We start from the raw sequence: 17,354 nt of genomic DNA, 5'->3' as shown, positions 1-17,354 counted from the left end.
AATTTATATAAACACCGAACACAGTGACTAAATTTTTTTTTTTTTTTTTGAGACAGGATCTCACTTTGTTGCCCAGGCTGGAGTACAGAGGCACAATCTAGGTTCATTGTGACTTCTGGCTCCCAGGCCCAGGTGATCCTCCTGCCTCAGACTCCCAAGTACCTAGGAATACAGGCGCCTGCCACCATGCCCAGCTAATTTTTGTAGAGATGGGGTTTCACCATGTTGCCCAGGCTGGTCACTACTAAACTGATTTTTTTAAACTTTCTTTCTACAATAATAAATTAGCCTTAGTTCATGATAACTTTTTGTTTTTCGTTTTGTTGAGACAGAGTTTCACTCTGTTGCCCAGGCTGGAGTGCAGTGGTAGGATCTCGGCTCACTGCAACCTCCTCCTCCCAGGTTCAAGCGATTCTCCTACCTCAGCCTCCCGAGTAGCTGGGACTACAGGCATGCGCCACCATGCTAATTTTTGTATTCTTAGTAGAGATGGGGTTTTGCTATGTTGGCCAGGCCAGTCTTGAACTCCTGACCGCAGGTGATCTGGCCACCTTGGCCTCCCAAAGTGCTGGGGTTACAAGCGTGAGCGACAGCACCCAGCCTTTTATTTAGAGACAGGGTCTCGGCCGGGCGCGGTGGCTCAAGCCTGTAATCCCAGCACTTTGGGAGGCCGAGACGGGCGGATCACGAGGTCAGGAGATCGAGACCATCCTGGCTAACACGGTGAAACCCCGTCTCTACTAAAAATACAAAAACTAGCCGGGCGAGGTGGCGGGCGCCTGTAGTCCCAGCTACTCGGGAGGCTGAGGCAGGAGAATGGTGTAAAACCCGGGAGGCGGAGCTTGCAGTGAGCTGAGATCCGGCCACTGCACTCCAGTCCGGGCGACAGAGCGAGACTCCGCCTCAAAAAAAAAAAAAAAAAAAAAAAAAAAAAAAAAAAAGAGACAGGGTCTCCAGCCTCAGCCTCCCTAAGTGGTAGGATTACAGCTGAGGCACCCTGCGTGACCAACTTTTTTACTTTGTAAGCTTTTAAATTTTAACTTTGACTTCTGTAATAACACTTTGTGTTTACACACATGGTACAACTATACAAATATATTTTCTTTATATCCTTATTCTGTGAGTTTTTTTCTAGTTTAATTTTTTAAATATATATTTTACTTTTTAGATTTTTGTTAAACACTAAGACAAATCCACACATTAGCCGAGGCCTATGCAGTAGGACCATCAGGACATCACTAAGTGATAGGAATTTTTCGGCTCCATTATAATCTTATGGGACCACCCTGTGTATGGGGTCCATGGTTGACAGAAACATTATGTGATGCACGACTGTAACTCAACAATATGTAACTGAAACATAGCAACAAGAACCTGTTTTATTTTTTCCAAATACAGATACAGAAGTTTGCGTGTTTTGCAAATATTGCTTCAAAGCAACATTTCTATATACAGCGCCTTCTGTTCTAATAGCGCGTAAACATAGGTATGTATCCACAGTGCAATGTTGGCTCATCAAGGATCCACCTTGCATATACTTACCACTTCAAAATGATTAGTCAAAGCGGAACTATTTTTGTCAAGGTAATTTTTTATAGGTGGATAGTTTTTCTCAAAAGACAAAACTTAGGTAGTGCACATACTTCTTTTTTTTCTTTTTCTTTTTTTTTTTTTTGAGACGGAGTCTTGTAGTTGTCACCCGGGCTGGAGTGCAAAGGCACGATCTCGGCGGCTCACTGCAACCTCCGCCTCCCAGGTTCCAGCAGTTCTCCTGCTTCAGCCTCCCGAGTAGCTGAGATTACAGGCGCCCGCCACCACGCCCGGCTAATTTTTGTATTTTTAGTAGAGACGGGGTTTCACCCTGTTGGCCAGGCTGGTCTCAAACTCCTGACCTCAAGTGATCCACCCACCTCGGCCTCCCAAAGTGCTGGGATTACAGGCGTGAGCCACCGCACCCGGCTGGTAGTGCACATATTTCTAAATGGTAACAGCAATGTTTGCAAATAATGGTTTCCAGTGCTCCAACTTAGGATTAATTCACCTTGACCCAGGAATTGGGAATGGAGCCCCTTAACATGGCTTTAAATTAGGGAAGCACACTGAGGTTACAAGAACTTGGGGAATCTTCTCTGCTTCCCTAAGAACAAAAGTCACAACGAATGAAATGAGATTACTTCCTTTACCAAAAACTTAAACAATAAACCCAATAATGGCCAGTCGGCAAAATTAGGGCAATTCAGTTTCTGCTTCCATTGTTGAACAAGACATGAAATTGACTACATTAAAAGTTACAGCTTCCACAGATGTGATTAAAACTCAAATGTATTTTCAGAAAAGAAATATCAGTAATCTAATAATACAACAATCATCACACCTCACAGTTGTGGCTACAGAAAGCCATCCTGTTTCTTCCCTTTTCAGACTGCATAACAGAACTCTTACAGTGCAGCTGTCTGAACATACATGCCATGCATGCCTGTGCATTTCTTCCCACGCCAGAAATACCAACGTTAGCAGTGAGAAACAGCCTCTTGTAGAGGAATCGTCAGTTATAGATGTTATAGCCACATGTATTTTCTCTGATGGATCAGCTATAGCAGATCAGCTTATACTTGTCCTATAATTCATTATATATCAAATGGTGAGCAAATCACTAGACAGAACATTCCCTGAAATAGATTTTAGTACAGAGGCCTGAATTCATGTCCACAATGACCTGTGCTTAACTATTCCAAAGGTCGCTAAAGATACTGTTACTACTATTGAGATATTACACTGGCTACTTCACGTTTACATAGTAAATGTTTGCAGCATATAACATTACAGACTCATAAACCCATAATTATAAGAGTTAATGGACAACTGTGCTTTGATTTTTGCCTTTAGTGATAAGTGATAAGAAAACAAAGTAGTGAAATGGGTCACTCCTCAAAGCATGGAACATTTTAACTTTGCCTAGTAAGGAAAAACAAAACAAAATATAGCAATTACATGTGGAACCGTAACTTGCAAAAGTAACACAAATATTGTCTCAAAAGGTACAAATAGGTTGTACCTGGACCGTAAGCAGCATAATCACCTTGATCTCACAAAATAATACAAACAGGAAATTTAAAATGTTAAAGTATAGTAACAAAATAATTCTGAAAACGCTGACTACTGAACATACCCTTCAGGAAGGAGAAAAGCGGCACATGTATAATTTAAAGTTTGTTTACAACAATATAAAATAAGGTAATTCCCCAAACCACATTCTTTGTAACAAATCTTTACAGTGAAAGAGTTTGAAATTTTGGGAAAAATTTTTGGACATTAAATAGAACGGGGAAGCTGTCAATATTAAGAAATGGGTAGAAAATGCTGTCCTTTGGGTTCCAGACCCTGCCTGCTTCAGTTTGGAATTCCTCCTAGATTCTTATTACTGTGAGATTCTAGTTCTTCCATAGGCTGTATGGGCTCTGCTACAAAAGCCATGACCCAGCCAGCTCTGGGGTGAAAGCATACAAACTTGTCCCCAGTACCATGAAGTCATGCAAGAGATGTGGTGAGAAAAGTGAAGAGTCCTAAGGAGAAAGCAGGGCAGCCAAGACTCTGCTCCTTCCCAACCTCCACAGCGTGGTGAGCTCACAACATTCCCATGAAGCTAGAAAAGGAAAATGATGTCTGCTGCCCAAACACCATGCCAGGAAGAAACCAGGGAGTTGGCATGTGCCCCAACCTGACAGAAAAGTCAATTAAATAAACTGCAAATTGAATTTACAACTGTCTCCAACTAAACTTTTTTGGCTCTCATTCCATTTATCATCAGTGGCACGATTTCAAGTGAAGTTTGTGCAAAAAGACTCCCTTCATTCAATGATGTGCACAGAAGAAGGGAATCCCGAGTCTATTTGCTACCTTTATGGTAGGCTTCGAGATCAGAGTGTCCTCCCACAGCCAAAATGGCCTCTTTGTCCAATGTCCATCACACTCCTGGCCCAGATCCCTGAAGTCAGTCGGTGTCACGTGCATTCAGCATGCTAGGTTTATTTATTTAAATATGCGAAGCTCCTCCTGCAGGTGCCCCAGGATTGTGCTCCCATGAGTTTTGGGTGCCCAGTTTCATGTTGAGCAACAGAGGGCGATCTGCTGCACCTTGCCCAGGTCCGTCAGCAGCTGCTTGATACAATGCTTGAGCTGCGGAAGCCTGGCCAGTGGCTCAGGGGGCTCCAGTTCCCCAGTGTAGTCCAGCCAGCTCTCCAACACTGTCGGCAGAAGAGAGAAATGAGACCCAGTGAGCTCCCAACACTTGATTTGCAAGAACATCAGCAAGCGTTTCAGCACCTTATTCCATCAGACCATTCATGGGCAAGGGAGGAAGGGCCATTTCAGCCAAGACTGTGTCAACACCTGCTCTACAAAGTGGTACTCCCAGGACAAAACTCAAATGCTTTAGAGCAACACAGTCCAAAAGAACTTTCTGCAATGATGGAAATGGTGCAAGTCTGTGTCATCCAATATAGTAGCCACTAGCCATATGCAGCTATTGAGCGCTGGAAAATTGCTAGTGCAACTGAGGAACTGAATTTTAAATTTTATTCAATTTTGGTTAAACAGCCACACATTGCCAGAGGCCACTGTTACCAGAGTCTAGGAGTCTCGGAAGGAAGCACCTTTCTGAGTGTTACTACTCACTCTTTAAAAAGCTTTCCCAGTCGGGCGCGGTGGCACGTGCCTATAATCCCAGCACTTTGGGAGGTCAAGGCGGGCAGATCACAAGGTCAAGAGATCAAGAGTATCTTGGCCAACGTGGTGAAACCCCATCTCCAATAAAAATACAAAAATTAGCCAGGCATGGTGGCGCGTGCCTGTAGTCCCAGCTACTCGGGAGGCTGAGGCAGGAGAATTGCTTGAACCCAGGAGGCAGAGGTTGCAGTGAGCCGAGATCACGCCACTGCACTCCAGCCTGGCAACAAAGCGAGACTCCATCTCAAAAAAATAAAAAATAAAAATAAATAAATAAATAAAATAAAAAATAAAAAGCTTTCCCATGCTGAAAATCAGAGAGGCTGGTGTTTTAGCATCCTGTCAAGAAAAATGAAAATCTACAGGGTCTTGAAAAGGTCTATTTGTATCATCATAAACTCTGATTTGCTTCATATTAATTCCTGATTGATACATAATCATCAGTGGCACAGAATACTCTGATATTATTTTCTCCCTTTAATTTTTTTTTCTTTTTTTGAGATGGAGTCTCACTGTGTCACCCAGGCTGGAGTGCAGTGGCGCAATCTCAGTTCACTGCAATCTCTGCCTCCTAGGTTCAAGAGATTATCCTGCCTCAGCCTCCCGAGTAGGTGGGATTACAGGCATGTGCCACCACGCCCAGCGAATTTCTGTATTTTGGTCTCAAACTCCCGACCTCAGGTGATCCACCCACTTTGGCCTCCCAAAGTGCTAGGATTACAGGCATGAACAGGCATGGCCTTTTTTTTTCTCTTTTGAGACAGCGTTCGCTCTTGTTGCCTGGGCTGGAGTACAATGTCATGATCTTGACTCACTGCAACCTTCACCTCCTGGATTCTCCTGCCTCAGCCTCCTGAGTAGCTGGTATTATAGGCACAGGCCACCATGCCTGGCTAATTTTTGTATTTTTATTAGAGACGGGGTTTCGTCATGTTGGCCAGGCTGGTCTCAAACTCCTGACCTCAGGTGATCCACCCACCTGGCCTCTTAAAGTGCTAGCATTATAGGCATGAGCCACCATGCCCAGCCCCTTTAAATATTTAATGTAAGATTTCAGGTATTAATTAACATTATCATTATTGATTCAATATCTAGAAAGCTGTCTCGCTTGCGAGAACACGTATTTCTCTACAGAAAGATGTTTGTTCGGCCGGGCGCGGTGGCTCAAGCCTGTAATCCCAGCACTTTGGGAGGCCGAGACGGGCGGATCACGAGGTCAGGAGATCAAGACCATCCTGGCTAACATGGTGAAACCCCGTCTCTACTAAAAATACAAAAAACTAGCCGGGCGAGGTGGCGGGCGCCTGTAGTCCCAGCTACTCGGGAGGCTGAGGCAGGAGAATGGCGTGAACCCGGGAGGCGGAGCTTGCAGTGAGCTGAGATCCGGCCACTGCACTCCAGCCTGGGCGACAGAGCGAGACTCCGTCTCGGAAAAAAAAAAAAAAAAGAAAGATGTTTGTTCTTCCCCAAGCTACCCCCTAAAGCTCTGGCATTTCGGGAGAGACCATATGGGAACCCTGCACCTTTGACAAGAACCACCCCCTGCAGATAGCCCTTGTGCTTTCCCAGCCTGCCTAAAGCCTTTCTAGTCCATGCACCAACCTGTACTGAGCACCTTCTGGACCCTGGAGTGCAGCAAAAGGAAGGCCCATCCAGTACTTCTTCATCAAGCAGCCTGCAACCTACTGCACAATCCTCTCCTGTCCTCAAGACTCAGCCCTACCTTCCTCTCCACCTTTCTAAATCCTCTGTTTCCTGTGAGCTATTCTTTAGGGAAGCCTTCCCCAACCCCATACCCTGAATCTGGTCCTTGTGTTACAGGTGCTATGGTATCATGTGTTCTCCTTTGAGCATTTACTATGGTTTGTAATTACAGGTAATGGGATGATTTGATTAATATCTGTCTCTTCCACTAGATCAAGTTCCATGAGGGCAAAGGCTGAGTCTGCCTTGCTTGCCACTATGTCCCTAACACTCACCTGTGTCTGAAACATGGCAAGCCTGCAACAAACACAGCGAGAGAAGGAATGTGTGGTCCAGCAAAATGCCCCACCCATTGCTCTGGGCCCTGTGTAGCTTATCCTCCTCCATCATATTTCTTGTTGGTATTTGGGGGTTCCAAGAAGGAGGAACCCTCTCTCTTCCTAATTCCAGCAAGTACAAGGACTTGGGAAATAAGAAAAATAAGACTGCCTCCTCAGACTTAAGCTTGAAAACCAAGAGTAAAAGATCAGTCACGTGAGAGGAACTAGTGGCCTCCTGAGCAAGAAAACTGCATAGTGACCAGTTTCAGAACACCAGTAAGTCTTTAAAAAAAAACAAAACAGCCTGTAATCCCAGCACTTTGGGAGGCCGAGACGGGCGGATCACGAGGTCAAGAGATCGAGACCATCCTGGCTAACACGGTGAAACCCCGTCTCTACTAAAAAATACAAAAAAATTAGCTGGGCGAGGTGGCGGGCGCCTGTAGTCCCAGCTACTCGGGAGGCTGAGGCAGGAGAATGGCGTGAACCGGGAGGCGGAGCTTGCAGTGAGCTGAGATCTGGCCACAGCACTCCAGCCTGGGAGGCAGAGCGAGACTCCGTCTCAAAAAAAAAAAAAAAAAAAAAAAAAAACAAAACTAGAAGGAGACAGGGGACTGCTCAGCAAACAGGCACAAGAATAAATGGAGAGGCCAGGCGCGGTGGCTCACACCTGTAATCCCAACACTTTGGGAGGTCGAGGGAGGTGGATCACCTGAGGTCAGGAATTCAAGACCAGCCTACCCAACATGGTGAAACCCGTCTCTATTTAAAATACAAAATTAGCCGGGTGTGGTGGCAGGCATCTGCCTGCTATTTGGGAGACTGAGGAAGGGAGAATTGCTTGAACCTGGGAGGCAGAGGCTTCAGTAAGCCAAGATGATGCCACTGTACTCCTGCCTGGGTGAGAAAGAGTGAGACCCCATGTCTAAATAAATAAATAAGTAAATAAATAAATAAATGAATGGAAAAAAGGCAGTCAAGACTGGATGGGTCATTCCAACAGCAAAGAGAGTCAGTCAATCTTCTGCAAGATGATCCTATGATCCTACAGTTGCTGAGAGGCCCCTCTTAAGGTCACCCTAACTACCTCAGATCTAGTTCCAGGCTCACCAAAGACATCCCGATACTACAGTGGCCCAGGAGGCATGCACAGTATGAAGGCGCACCAACGCTCAGACTGGAAGAGTCTAAGTCACTCAGTAGTGCCTGAGCTTGGTTAACAAGAGTGTGTGGAATTCCTAGGATGGAAGCTGTCTGTCTAGGTCTGCTGGGCTGAAGAACAAAGCCAGGACTGTGGGAAGTCAACAGCATCTCCTCTGGACCCCCGCATCCAGCAGGCCAGCCTGTCCACACCATGTGCTGCACCATCCCAAGTGTCTCTTTTAAAGATGCAGAACAGCCTCCAACTAGTATACTGGTTGCTAGCAAGACAGAAGGTTACAGAGGAAAAATTTCTGTTCAAATACACTAAGATCATCTGTATAGATACCACTGCTCATCAAGGCAATATTTTTTATTTAAGAAAATAATATCTCTAATGCCAAAAGACTTTTTTACTTTTAATGGTCATTAAATATCCTTTGTCTTTTAAAGTACTGTTCAGGCCGGGCGCAGTGGCTCACGCCTGTAATCCCAGCACTTTGGGAAGCCGAGGCAGGCGGATCACGAGGTCAGGACTTCAAGACAAGCCTGGTCGACATAGTGAAACCCTATCTCTACTAAAACTACAAAAATTAGCCAGGCATGGCAGCATGCGCCTGTAATCCCAGTTACTTGGGAGACTGAGGCAGGAGAACTGCTTGAACCAGGAGGTGGAGGTTATGGTGAGCTGAGATCATGCCACTGCACTCCAGCCTGGGCAGCAGACTGAGACTCCGTCTCAAAAATTAATTAATTAATTAAATAAGGGAGGAGACCACCCCCATATTGTCTTATGCCCAATTTCTGCCTCCAAAGAAAGAAGAAGCAAAAACTAAAAGGCAGAAATGAAATCCACAGGCAGACAGCCCGGCGCCGCACCCTGGGCCTGGTAGTTAAAGATGGACCCCGACCTAATTGGTTCTGTTATCTATAGATTACAGACATTGTATAGAAATGCACTGTGAAAATCCCTATCCTGTTTTGTTCCGATCTAATTACCGGTGCATGCAGCCCCCAGTCACATACCCCCTGCTTGCTCAATCAATCATGATCCTCTCACATGCACCCCCTTAGAGTTGTGAGCCCTTAAAAGGGACAGGAATTGCTCACTCGGGGAGCTCGGCTCTTGAGACAAAAGTCTTGCCGATGCCCCCGGTCGAAGAAACCCCTTCCTTCTTTAACTCGGTGTCTGAGGAGTTTTGTCTGCCACTCGTCCTGCTACATTTCTTGGTTCCCTGACTGGGAAGCGAGGTGAATGGTGGATGGTCAAAGCAGCTCTTTAGGCGGCCTAAGCCTACCCTGTGGAATATCCCTGTGGGGCACTCCGACCAGCCCGAGCGACGCCCATCCTGAGCCGATCCTGAGAGCGCTCCCGGGTAGGCATTTGCCCCGGTGGGACGCCTCGCCAGAGCAGTGTGTGGCAGGCCCCAGTGGAGGATCAACGCAGTGGCTGAACACCAGGAAGGAACGGGCACTTGGAGTCTGGACATCTAAAACTTAGTAAGACTAGTCTTTGAAATTTGCCCACTCCGTTTGAGTGGAAGCGTGGCCTTATCACCCACGGCGTGCCTTTATCGGCACTTTGGTTTTGGTTTTGATTTGGTTTGAATTGCTTGACAGGACCGGTCTTGGGAACTTGCCCACTCCATTTGAGTGGAAGCGTGGCCTGATCACCCACGGCGTGCCTTTATCGGCACTTTGGTTTTGGTGTTGACTTGGTTTGAATTGCTTGACAGGATTGGTCTTGGGAACTTGCCTACTCCATTTGCGTGGAAGCGTGGCCTAATCACCCACGGTGTGCCTGTACTGGCACTTTGGTTTTTGTTTTTGACTTGGCTTGGATTGCTTGATACTTTGGTTTTAGTTTTGACCTGGCTTGGATTTCTGGATACTCTGATTTTGGTTTTGATTTTGGTTTGGTGTAAACTACAAAAGTGTGTGTGTGCCCTTTTTACCCATTCTTTGTTTTGTGGTGTGCGTGTGGTGTGGGCGTGGTGTTTTGTCTAGAGGAAACATGGGTGAGTCACAAAGTAAGCCCACCCCACTAGGAGCTATGTTGAAAATTTTCAAAAAAAGGATTTAAGGGAGACTATGGACTACTATGACACCAGGAAAATTTAAAACTTTATGTAAGATAAGACTGGCCAGCATTAGAGGTAGGTTGGCCATTAGAAGGAAGCGTGGACAGGTCCCTTGTTTCAAAGGTATGGCACAAGGTAACCTGTAAGCCAGGAAACCCAGACCAGCTTGTTTTAGATTCCCCCGCCCCCAACACACAGTCGTTGAGAGAACAGCAGCATAAGCAGCTGGCAGAGGCAAAGAGAGAGAGAAAAAGAGACGGAGAGGAAGAGACAGACAGGGAGTCAAGGAGAGAGAGAGAGAGAACGACAGAGGCAGAGAGAGAGAGGAAGAGACAGAGGCAAAAGGAAAGTCAAAGAGAGAGGGATAAAGTCAAAGAGAGAAAGAAAGATAAGGATATACAAGTAGTTAAGAAAAAAAAAATAAGTGTACCCTATTCCTTTAAAAGCCATTATACCAATTCTAATTTGGACAAAACAAGGTCTTATTAATAGTAAAGGATAATTAAAATCCCAAACTTACAAGGTTTTCAACAAAAGTAAAGTTTGCTAAAAGTTAACAGTGTAACATGTATTATAGTAATACTATTCTTGTAGCCTTAGACAGTCTAGTCCACAGACATAAAAAAAGGTTCGCGGCCGGGCGCGGTGGCTCAAGCCTGTAATCCCAGCACTTTGGGAGGCCGAGATGGGCGGATCACAAGGTCAGGAGATCGAGACCATCCTGGCGAACACGGTGAAACCCCGTCTCTACCAAAAAAATACAAAAAAATACAAAAAAAAAAACTAGCCGGGCGAGGTAGCAGGTGCCTGTAGTCCCAGCTACTAGGGAGGCTGAGGCAGGAGAATGGCATAAACCCGGGAGGCGGAGCTTGCAGTGAGCTGAGATCCGGCCACTGCACTCCAGCCCGGGCAACAGAGCGAGACTCTGTCTCAAAAAAAAAAAAAAAAAAGGTTCACTTTGGAAAAGGATGGTTATCATCTTCCAAAAAAAAAAAAAAAAAAGGGCCGGGCACGGTGGCTCACGCCTGTAATCCCAGCACTTTGGGAGGCCGAGGCGGGCAGATCACGAGGTCAGGAGATCGAGACCATCCTGGCTAACACGGTGAAACCCCGTCTCTACTAAAAATACAAAAAATTAGCCGGGCGTGGAGGTGCGCACCTGTAGTCCCAGCTACTAGGAGGCTGAGGCAGGAGAATGGCGTGAACCCGGGAGGCGGAGCTTGTAGTGAGCCGAGATCGCGCCACTGCACTACAGCCTGGGCGACAAAGCGAGACTCCGTCTCAAAAAAAAAAAAAAAAAAGGGGAAAAAGGGGTGGACTTGGTTTGAGGAGAAGTTTACAAATGCTCTCCTGAGCCAGTGTTTTGAACTTTCTATGATGAACTAAATGTGCCAGTACCAGAAATTCCAGGAAAAACAAGAAATTTGTTTTTGCAATTAGCCAAGCATGCAGCACAGTCTCTCAATGTCACTTCATGTTATGTATGTGGAGGAACTGTAATAAGAGATCAATAGCCATGGGAAGCCCAAGAATTAGTACCTACAGACCCAGATCCTGATGAATTCCCAGCTCAAAAGAATCACCCTGAATAGTTTCTGGGTCCTAAAAGCCTCAATTATTGGACAATATTGCATAGCTAGAGAAAGAAAAGAATTCACTCACCCCGTAGGACGACTTAGTTGTCTGAGACAGAAACTATACAACGGTACCACAAAAACAGTCATAATTCCCAAAACTGCAAACCATGTGGACCCACCCAGAGTCCCACGGGGACTGGACAGTCCCCATTGGATTATATTGGATATGTGGGCATAGAGCTTACACCAAATTACCTGACCAGTGGGCAGGTAGTTGTGTTATTGGCACTATTAAACGATCTTTCTTCCTACTGCCCATTAAAAAGAGGCAAACTCCTGAGCTTCCCTGTCTATGCTTCCCGGGAAAAGAGAAGCATAGCTATAAGAAATTGGGGAAAAAAACAAAAAAAAGATAAATGGCCCCCTGAGAGAATCATACAATATTATAGGCCTGCTACTTAGGCACAAGATGGATCGTGGGGATACCAGACCCCCATTTACATGATCAACCAAATCATACGGTTACAAGCTGTCTTAAAAATAATCACTAATAAAACCGCAGAGCCTTGACTATTCTGGCCTGGAAAGAAACTCAGATGAGAAATGCTATCTATCAAAATAGATTAGCTCTCGACTGCTTGCTAGCAGCTGAAGGAGGTATCTGTAGGAAATTTTTTTTTTTTGGTTGAGACAGAGTCTCGCTCTGTTGCCCAGGATCTCAGCTCACTGTAAGCTCCGCCTCCCGGGTTTACGCCATTCTCCTGCCTCAGCCTCCCAAGTAGCTGGGACTACAGGCGCCCGCCACCTTGCCCGGCTAGTTTTTTGTAGTTTTTTAGTAGAGACGGGGTTTCACTGTGTTAGCCAGGATGGTCTCGATCTCCTGACCTCGTGATCCGCCCGCCTCAGCCTCCCCAAGTGCTGGGATTACAGGCTTGAACCACCGCGCCCAGCCAGGAAATTTAACCTTACTAATTGCTGCCTACACATAGATAATCAAGGGCAAGTAGTTCAAGACATTGTTAGAGATATGACAAAACTGGCACATGTGCCTGTGCAAGTGTGGCATAGATTTGATTCTAGGGCCATGTTTAGAAAATGACTCCCAGCACTAGAAGGATTTAAAACCTTTATAATAAGAGTTATAATAGTAATAGGAACCTACCTACTGCTCCCTTGTTTGCTACCTGTACTTCTTCGAATGATAAAAAGTTTCATCGCTACCTTAGTTCACCATAATGCATAAGTGTGCTATATGAATCACTATCAATCTGTCTTGCAAGAAGACATGAGTAGGGAAAATGCAAGTGAGAACTCCCACTAATAAAATGAGTGAGAGTCTCAAAAGGGGGGAATAAGGGAGGAGACTACCCCTCACATCGCCTTATGCCCAATTTCTGCTTCCAAAGAAAGAAGAAGTAAAAACTAAAAGGCAGAAATTAAATCCACAGGCAGACAGCCCGGCGCCGCACCCTGGGCCTGGTAGTTAAAGATCGACCCCAACCTAATTGGTTCTGTTATCTATAGATTACAGACATTGTATAGAAATGCACTGTGAAAATCCCTATCCTGTTTTGTTCCGATCTAATTACCGGTGCATGCAGCCTCCAGTCATGTACCCCCTGCTTGCTCAATCAGTCATGACCCTCTCACATGCACCCCCTTAGAGTTGTGAGCCCTTAAAAGGGACTGGAATTGCTCACTCGGGGAGCTCGGCTCTTGAGACAAAAGTCTTGCTGATGCCCCGGGCCGAATAAACCCCTTCCTTCTTTAACTCGGTGTCTGAGGAGTTTTGTCTGCCACTCATCCTGCTACAAAATAAAGTACTGTTCACATAACTACATAAATAATTAAATAATGGCCAATTGTAAAACAATGGCATATATATATATACACACATATACATTTCATCTAATAGCTTACTAGGCTTTTTTTTTTTTTTTTTTAAAGAAATGCGGTCTTGCTCTGTCACCCACGCTGGAGTACGGTGACACGATCATAGCTCACTGTAACCTTGAACTCCTGGCCTCAAGTGATCCTCTTGCCTTGGCCTCCCAAAGCACTGGGATTACAAGGGTGAGCCACCACGCCAAGCCAGCTTTTAAATTTTTTTTAATTTTTTATTTTTTAGACTAAGTCTTGCTCTGTTGCCCAGTCTGGAGTGCAGTGATATGATCTCAGCTCACTGCAACCTCTGCCTCCTAGGTTCAAGTAATTCTCCTGCTTCAGCCTCCCGAGTAGCTAGGATTACAGTTGTGCACCACCACACCTGGCTAAGCAGGCCAGCTTTTTAAAAAAGGAATGTTACGTCCAAATTCCTATTTAAAAACTTGGTTATGAAAGCTTAGTTTATCTTGGTGTTTAAATAAAGAGTTGATTCCCTAAAAAGGGATTCTGATTACTCTTAAATACTATGCAAAAGTCTGTTTACCTAAATAAAATCTTTAAGCTTTATCATTTATTTTAATGCTTTCTTAGTATCTCTCTCAGGGCCTAGAGTCTTAGAAATGTACAGAATATGTGACTCTGAGTCAGCGAGACATACAAGAGGCCAAAGAAGGGCGTTCAGGCCTACCATCCTTGCCACACTGCCCATTCGGCACATCCAGGGCTAGAGAGGCTGAACCTGGCTGAAGAGAGGATTAAGGAGGTAAGATGTGAGTAGACTTTAACTTCTCCCCTCAGGGAAGGTCCCTGTGGCAACAACCGAACATTCACCCTGTTTCCATGGTGATAATCCTATTTTTTCAGGGGCTCGGAGCCACTCCTACTGCTATTCTCTCAAGAGCTACACTTTTTTGTCTAGCGTTATATCCTCCTTCAGCTCTCTAATAATATGTTTTTCACAGACAGTGGCATCAGTTACAATTCCTTTTTTTAGTTTATTTTTTTAGAGACAGGGTCTGTGTTACACAGGCTGGAGTACAGTGGCATAATCACAGCTCACTATAGCCTCCAACTCCTGGACTCAAGCAGTCCTCCCACCTCAGCCTCCCAAGTAGCTGGGACTCCACCCCTGCACTTGACTAATTTTATTTTTTGTAGAGACTGTGATGCCTAGGCTGGCCTGAAGCAATCCTCCCACCTTGACCTCCCAAAGTACTGAGATTATAGGTGTGAGCCACCCCACCCAGCCTAGGTCTTGCTGTCTCTCTCACTGTCCTCCAACAGGGCAACCTTTTCTCCAGTCGAGCCAGATCATCTACCCTGAGTCCTCTCCAGTAGGAAAAACCATCACTCTCCTTAAAGCTCAACTTCAGTCTCAGCAGTTTTAGGAAGCCCTCCTGTTAGCACTCTCCTCCCCTGGCATGGCATCAGCCACATGTGTCCTGGCCACACCTCATGGCCCTCACTTGTATAACAGATGGCATTTTCTTCTGAGTTATTTCATGTATGTTTTATATTCCCAGTTACAGTAAAAAATCATAGCTGGACTGTACCCAGAATCCTCAAACATTTCTTTCTTAACTCAGCTCCATTTTTAACATGAAAACAAATAATTAGGGAATATTTCAACAACCCAACCCGTCAACTTCCTGGAGAGAGACTGAACTTGATCGTGTTCATCATTACAGGTTTGATCCTCCAGGCCTGTCCGTGACCACCAATATCTGGGAAGAATACCTGGGGCTACACAAATGACTCAGGCAAATTCTCAAATCTCTATTGGCTTACGAGCAGAAAGCTTCATTTTAGATTTTATCAAAGATTGAAATAAGGTTTTTCAGATTAAATCCTCAGATACCCTAAAACTCAAGTCAAAATTTTAATTTCTCACAGAACTTGTTTGTAAAGATGCGCTTAGATCACACATTTCCTGCAAGCAGGACTGCCAGTTGCCCTCTCTCTGCATACTCAACTTCACAGAAGGGGTCAGGCAGACAAGCGAGGCAGGACCCAACATCATGCAGATCTTGCACCTGATAAATACTAAAAGTAAGGCTTGTCCATCCTGAGGGGAGAATGGAGGTGGGGAGAGGCTGAAAAGAAGAGAAGCAAAGAGTACAGTGGTCCCTGTAAACTCAGATTAGGGGGTTCAGAAAGCAGCTCGTCTGGGGGTGCTCAGAGTGCATGCCAATGCACAGGGGGCCAAGGAGGGAGCCCTACCATCCAGCTCCTTCTCAATGGAGTCCATCCTGTGCGTCACTTCATCCTGAAGAGATTCCACGTGGGTCAGCAGGTTAAACTGCCACTGGTGCTGGGAGCTCAGCAGCCCCTCTCCGCCTCTGTCCAGCAGCTTCCGAGCAGGGGCTTCCTCTGGTAGGGCCTTTTTGGAGACATATTCCTTCACCTGGGGATGCAATGACATGGAAATTACTGAATGGAGATAACCCCTGGCCCATTTTTCAACCAGCCAGCGTTTGCAGCCATCTGAAATACTAGCTGCAGTTTCAATACTCCAAATCCCTACCTCCCTTTCCTATTTCCTACTTCGGAACTGGGCAGAAGCTTGCCCACTGTACCAATTCCAACGACCTCAAGGTAGCACTCTAGCTTGGGGACCCACAGCTGCTTCCTACTGACTGGGCCAATGTCCTAGCCTATGGTAAGCCTCACAGAATGGCTTCCAGAGCCCTGAGAGCTGATTAGAGCAGGGCTAGTGCAGACGAGGGTTAGTACACGGGAGTCACACCAACGAGTTTCAAGTCTCAGCTCCATCTCCTGCTGAATGTGCGAGTCTATATGGACTACTTCATGTCCCTGAGCCTCTGCTCCCTCGGTGGAAGGATGGGGGTAGTAAAACCTATTTGGAAGGTTCACAAGGATGATATAGGGTAAGACACATAAAAGCAAGGTCAGCTTACCGTCAATGCAAGAGACTGTTAACCCTGGTTGCTTTGCTGCGGCCCAGTATTTCCTGACTTTGTTTTATGTGCCAGATACCTCTAGGAAACCTGCCTGATCCACAGGACCACAAACCTTTTCTAGGATTTGGTCATCCTTTCATTCATCCATTTGAAATGAAATAGATTCTAGCCAATATTTATTTAGTACTTACTATGTGCAAAACAATGTGCTGAGGGATTTTCACAAATACGTTCCATAGTAACTGAGGGGCTTCACTGGCCCCATTCTACAGGCAAGAAAACAGGTCTGGTCAGGAAGGTGAAGTAACCCGCTCAGAATCACAGTAAGAGGCTGAGCCCAGAACTGAAACTGCGTCTGTCTCAAGACTGTGTCCTTACCACCTTGCCCAACACTGTTTAGACACAGTCAAGGGCACAAGGATGAATGAGGTACAATCCCCTCCCTTGAGGGGCTTGTAATCTAGGATCCCCTTGGCACTATGCAGCAACGTATTTAACGCTGGTGACACCAACCTGCAGGAGAAAGTCTGGGAAGTAAGGATGATGAGGCAGAGGAACTCTCAAATCATACAAAGCCTCACTGACAACTGAGGACAGGGCACAATGAGCCTAGTGAGCAGTTAGAGATGAAAACACTGGCAATGAGGTGACACAAGGGGGTTCTAGAAGACAGTGACTTGAATAACAAAAACACCAGAAGTGGCCCTTGGGAAAACTGATGAAACCAGCAATATTTTGACAAAGTGTACCATTTTTACCACAGGGCTTCAAAGTTAAAAGTCAAAATAAAGCTATCATACAACTGGATTGAAAAAATTTTGCCTAACAAAACATTTGACTCATTGTTTGCTCATACTAAGAATTAACATCTAGGTGCAATTATAATGCAAATTGCCTTAAAGAAAAAGTGAGTTTTCCTCACCCAATTCTCCTTGCTACTTCCCACCTCTCCCTTCCTCTGCACCCATGCCCCCACGACCCGCCACTCTTGACTATGCCATT

General features: G+C 45.5%; 1 protein-coding gene across 3 annotated transcripts in view; it reads right to left on the bottom strand.

Moving 5' to 3' along the window:
- Positions 1 to 1,361: 1,361 nt before the first annotated feature.
- Positions 1,362 to 17,354, bottom strand: part of PHF20 (PHD finger protein 20) — a 185,859-nt gene continuing 169,866 nt past the window's right edge. For all 3 annotated transcript variants that reach the window (XM_033186275.1, XM_033186276.1, XM_033186277.1), the window contains 2 exons: positions 15,652 to 15,835; positions 1,362 to 4,244 (listed from right to left, as the gene is read on the bottom strand). In XM_033186275.1, the coding sequence (XP_033042166.1) occupies positions 4,102 to 4,244; positions 15,652 to 15,835 (327 nt within the window). In that variant the 3' untranslated portion in view covers positions 1,362 to 4,101. The remainder of the gene's footprint in view (positions 4,245 to 15,651; positions 15,836 to 17,354) is intronic.

Source organism: Trachypithecus francoisi, unplaced genomic scaffold (genome assembly GCF_009764315.1).
Source record: "Trachypithecus francoisi isolate TF-2019V2 unplaced genomic scaffold, Tfra_2.0 Lachesis_group21, whole genome shotgun sequence".
NCBI lineage: Eukaryota > Metazoa > Chordata > Mammalia > Primates > Cercopithecidae > Trachypithecus > Trachypithecus francoisi.
The sequence above is the reverse complement of the archived record's forward strand: the minus strand, read 5'-3'. Positions and strand labels throughout refer to the sequence as shown.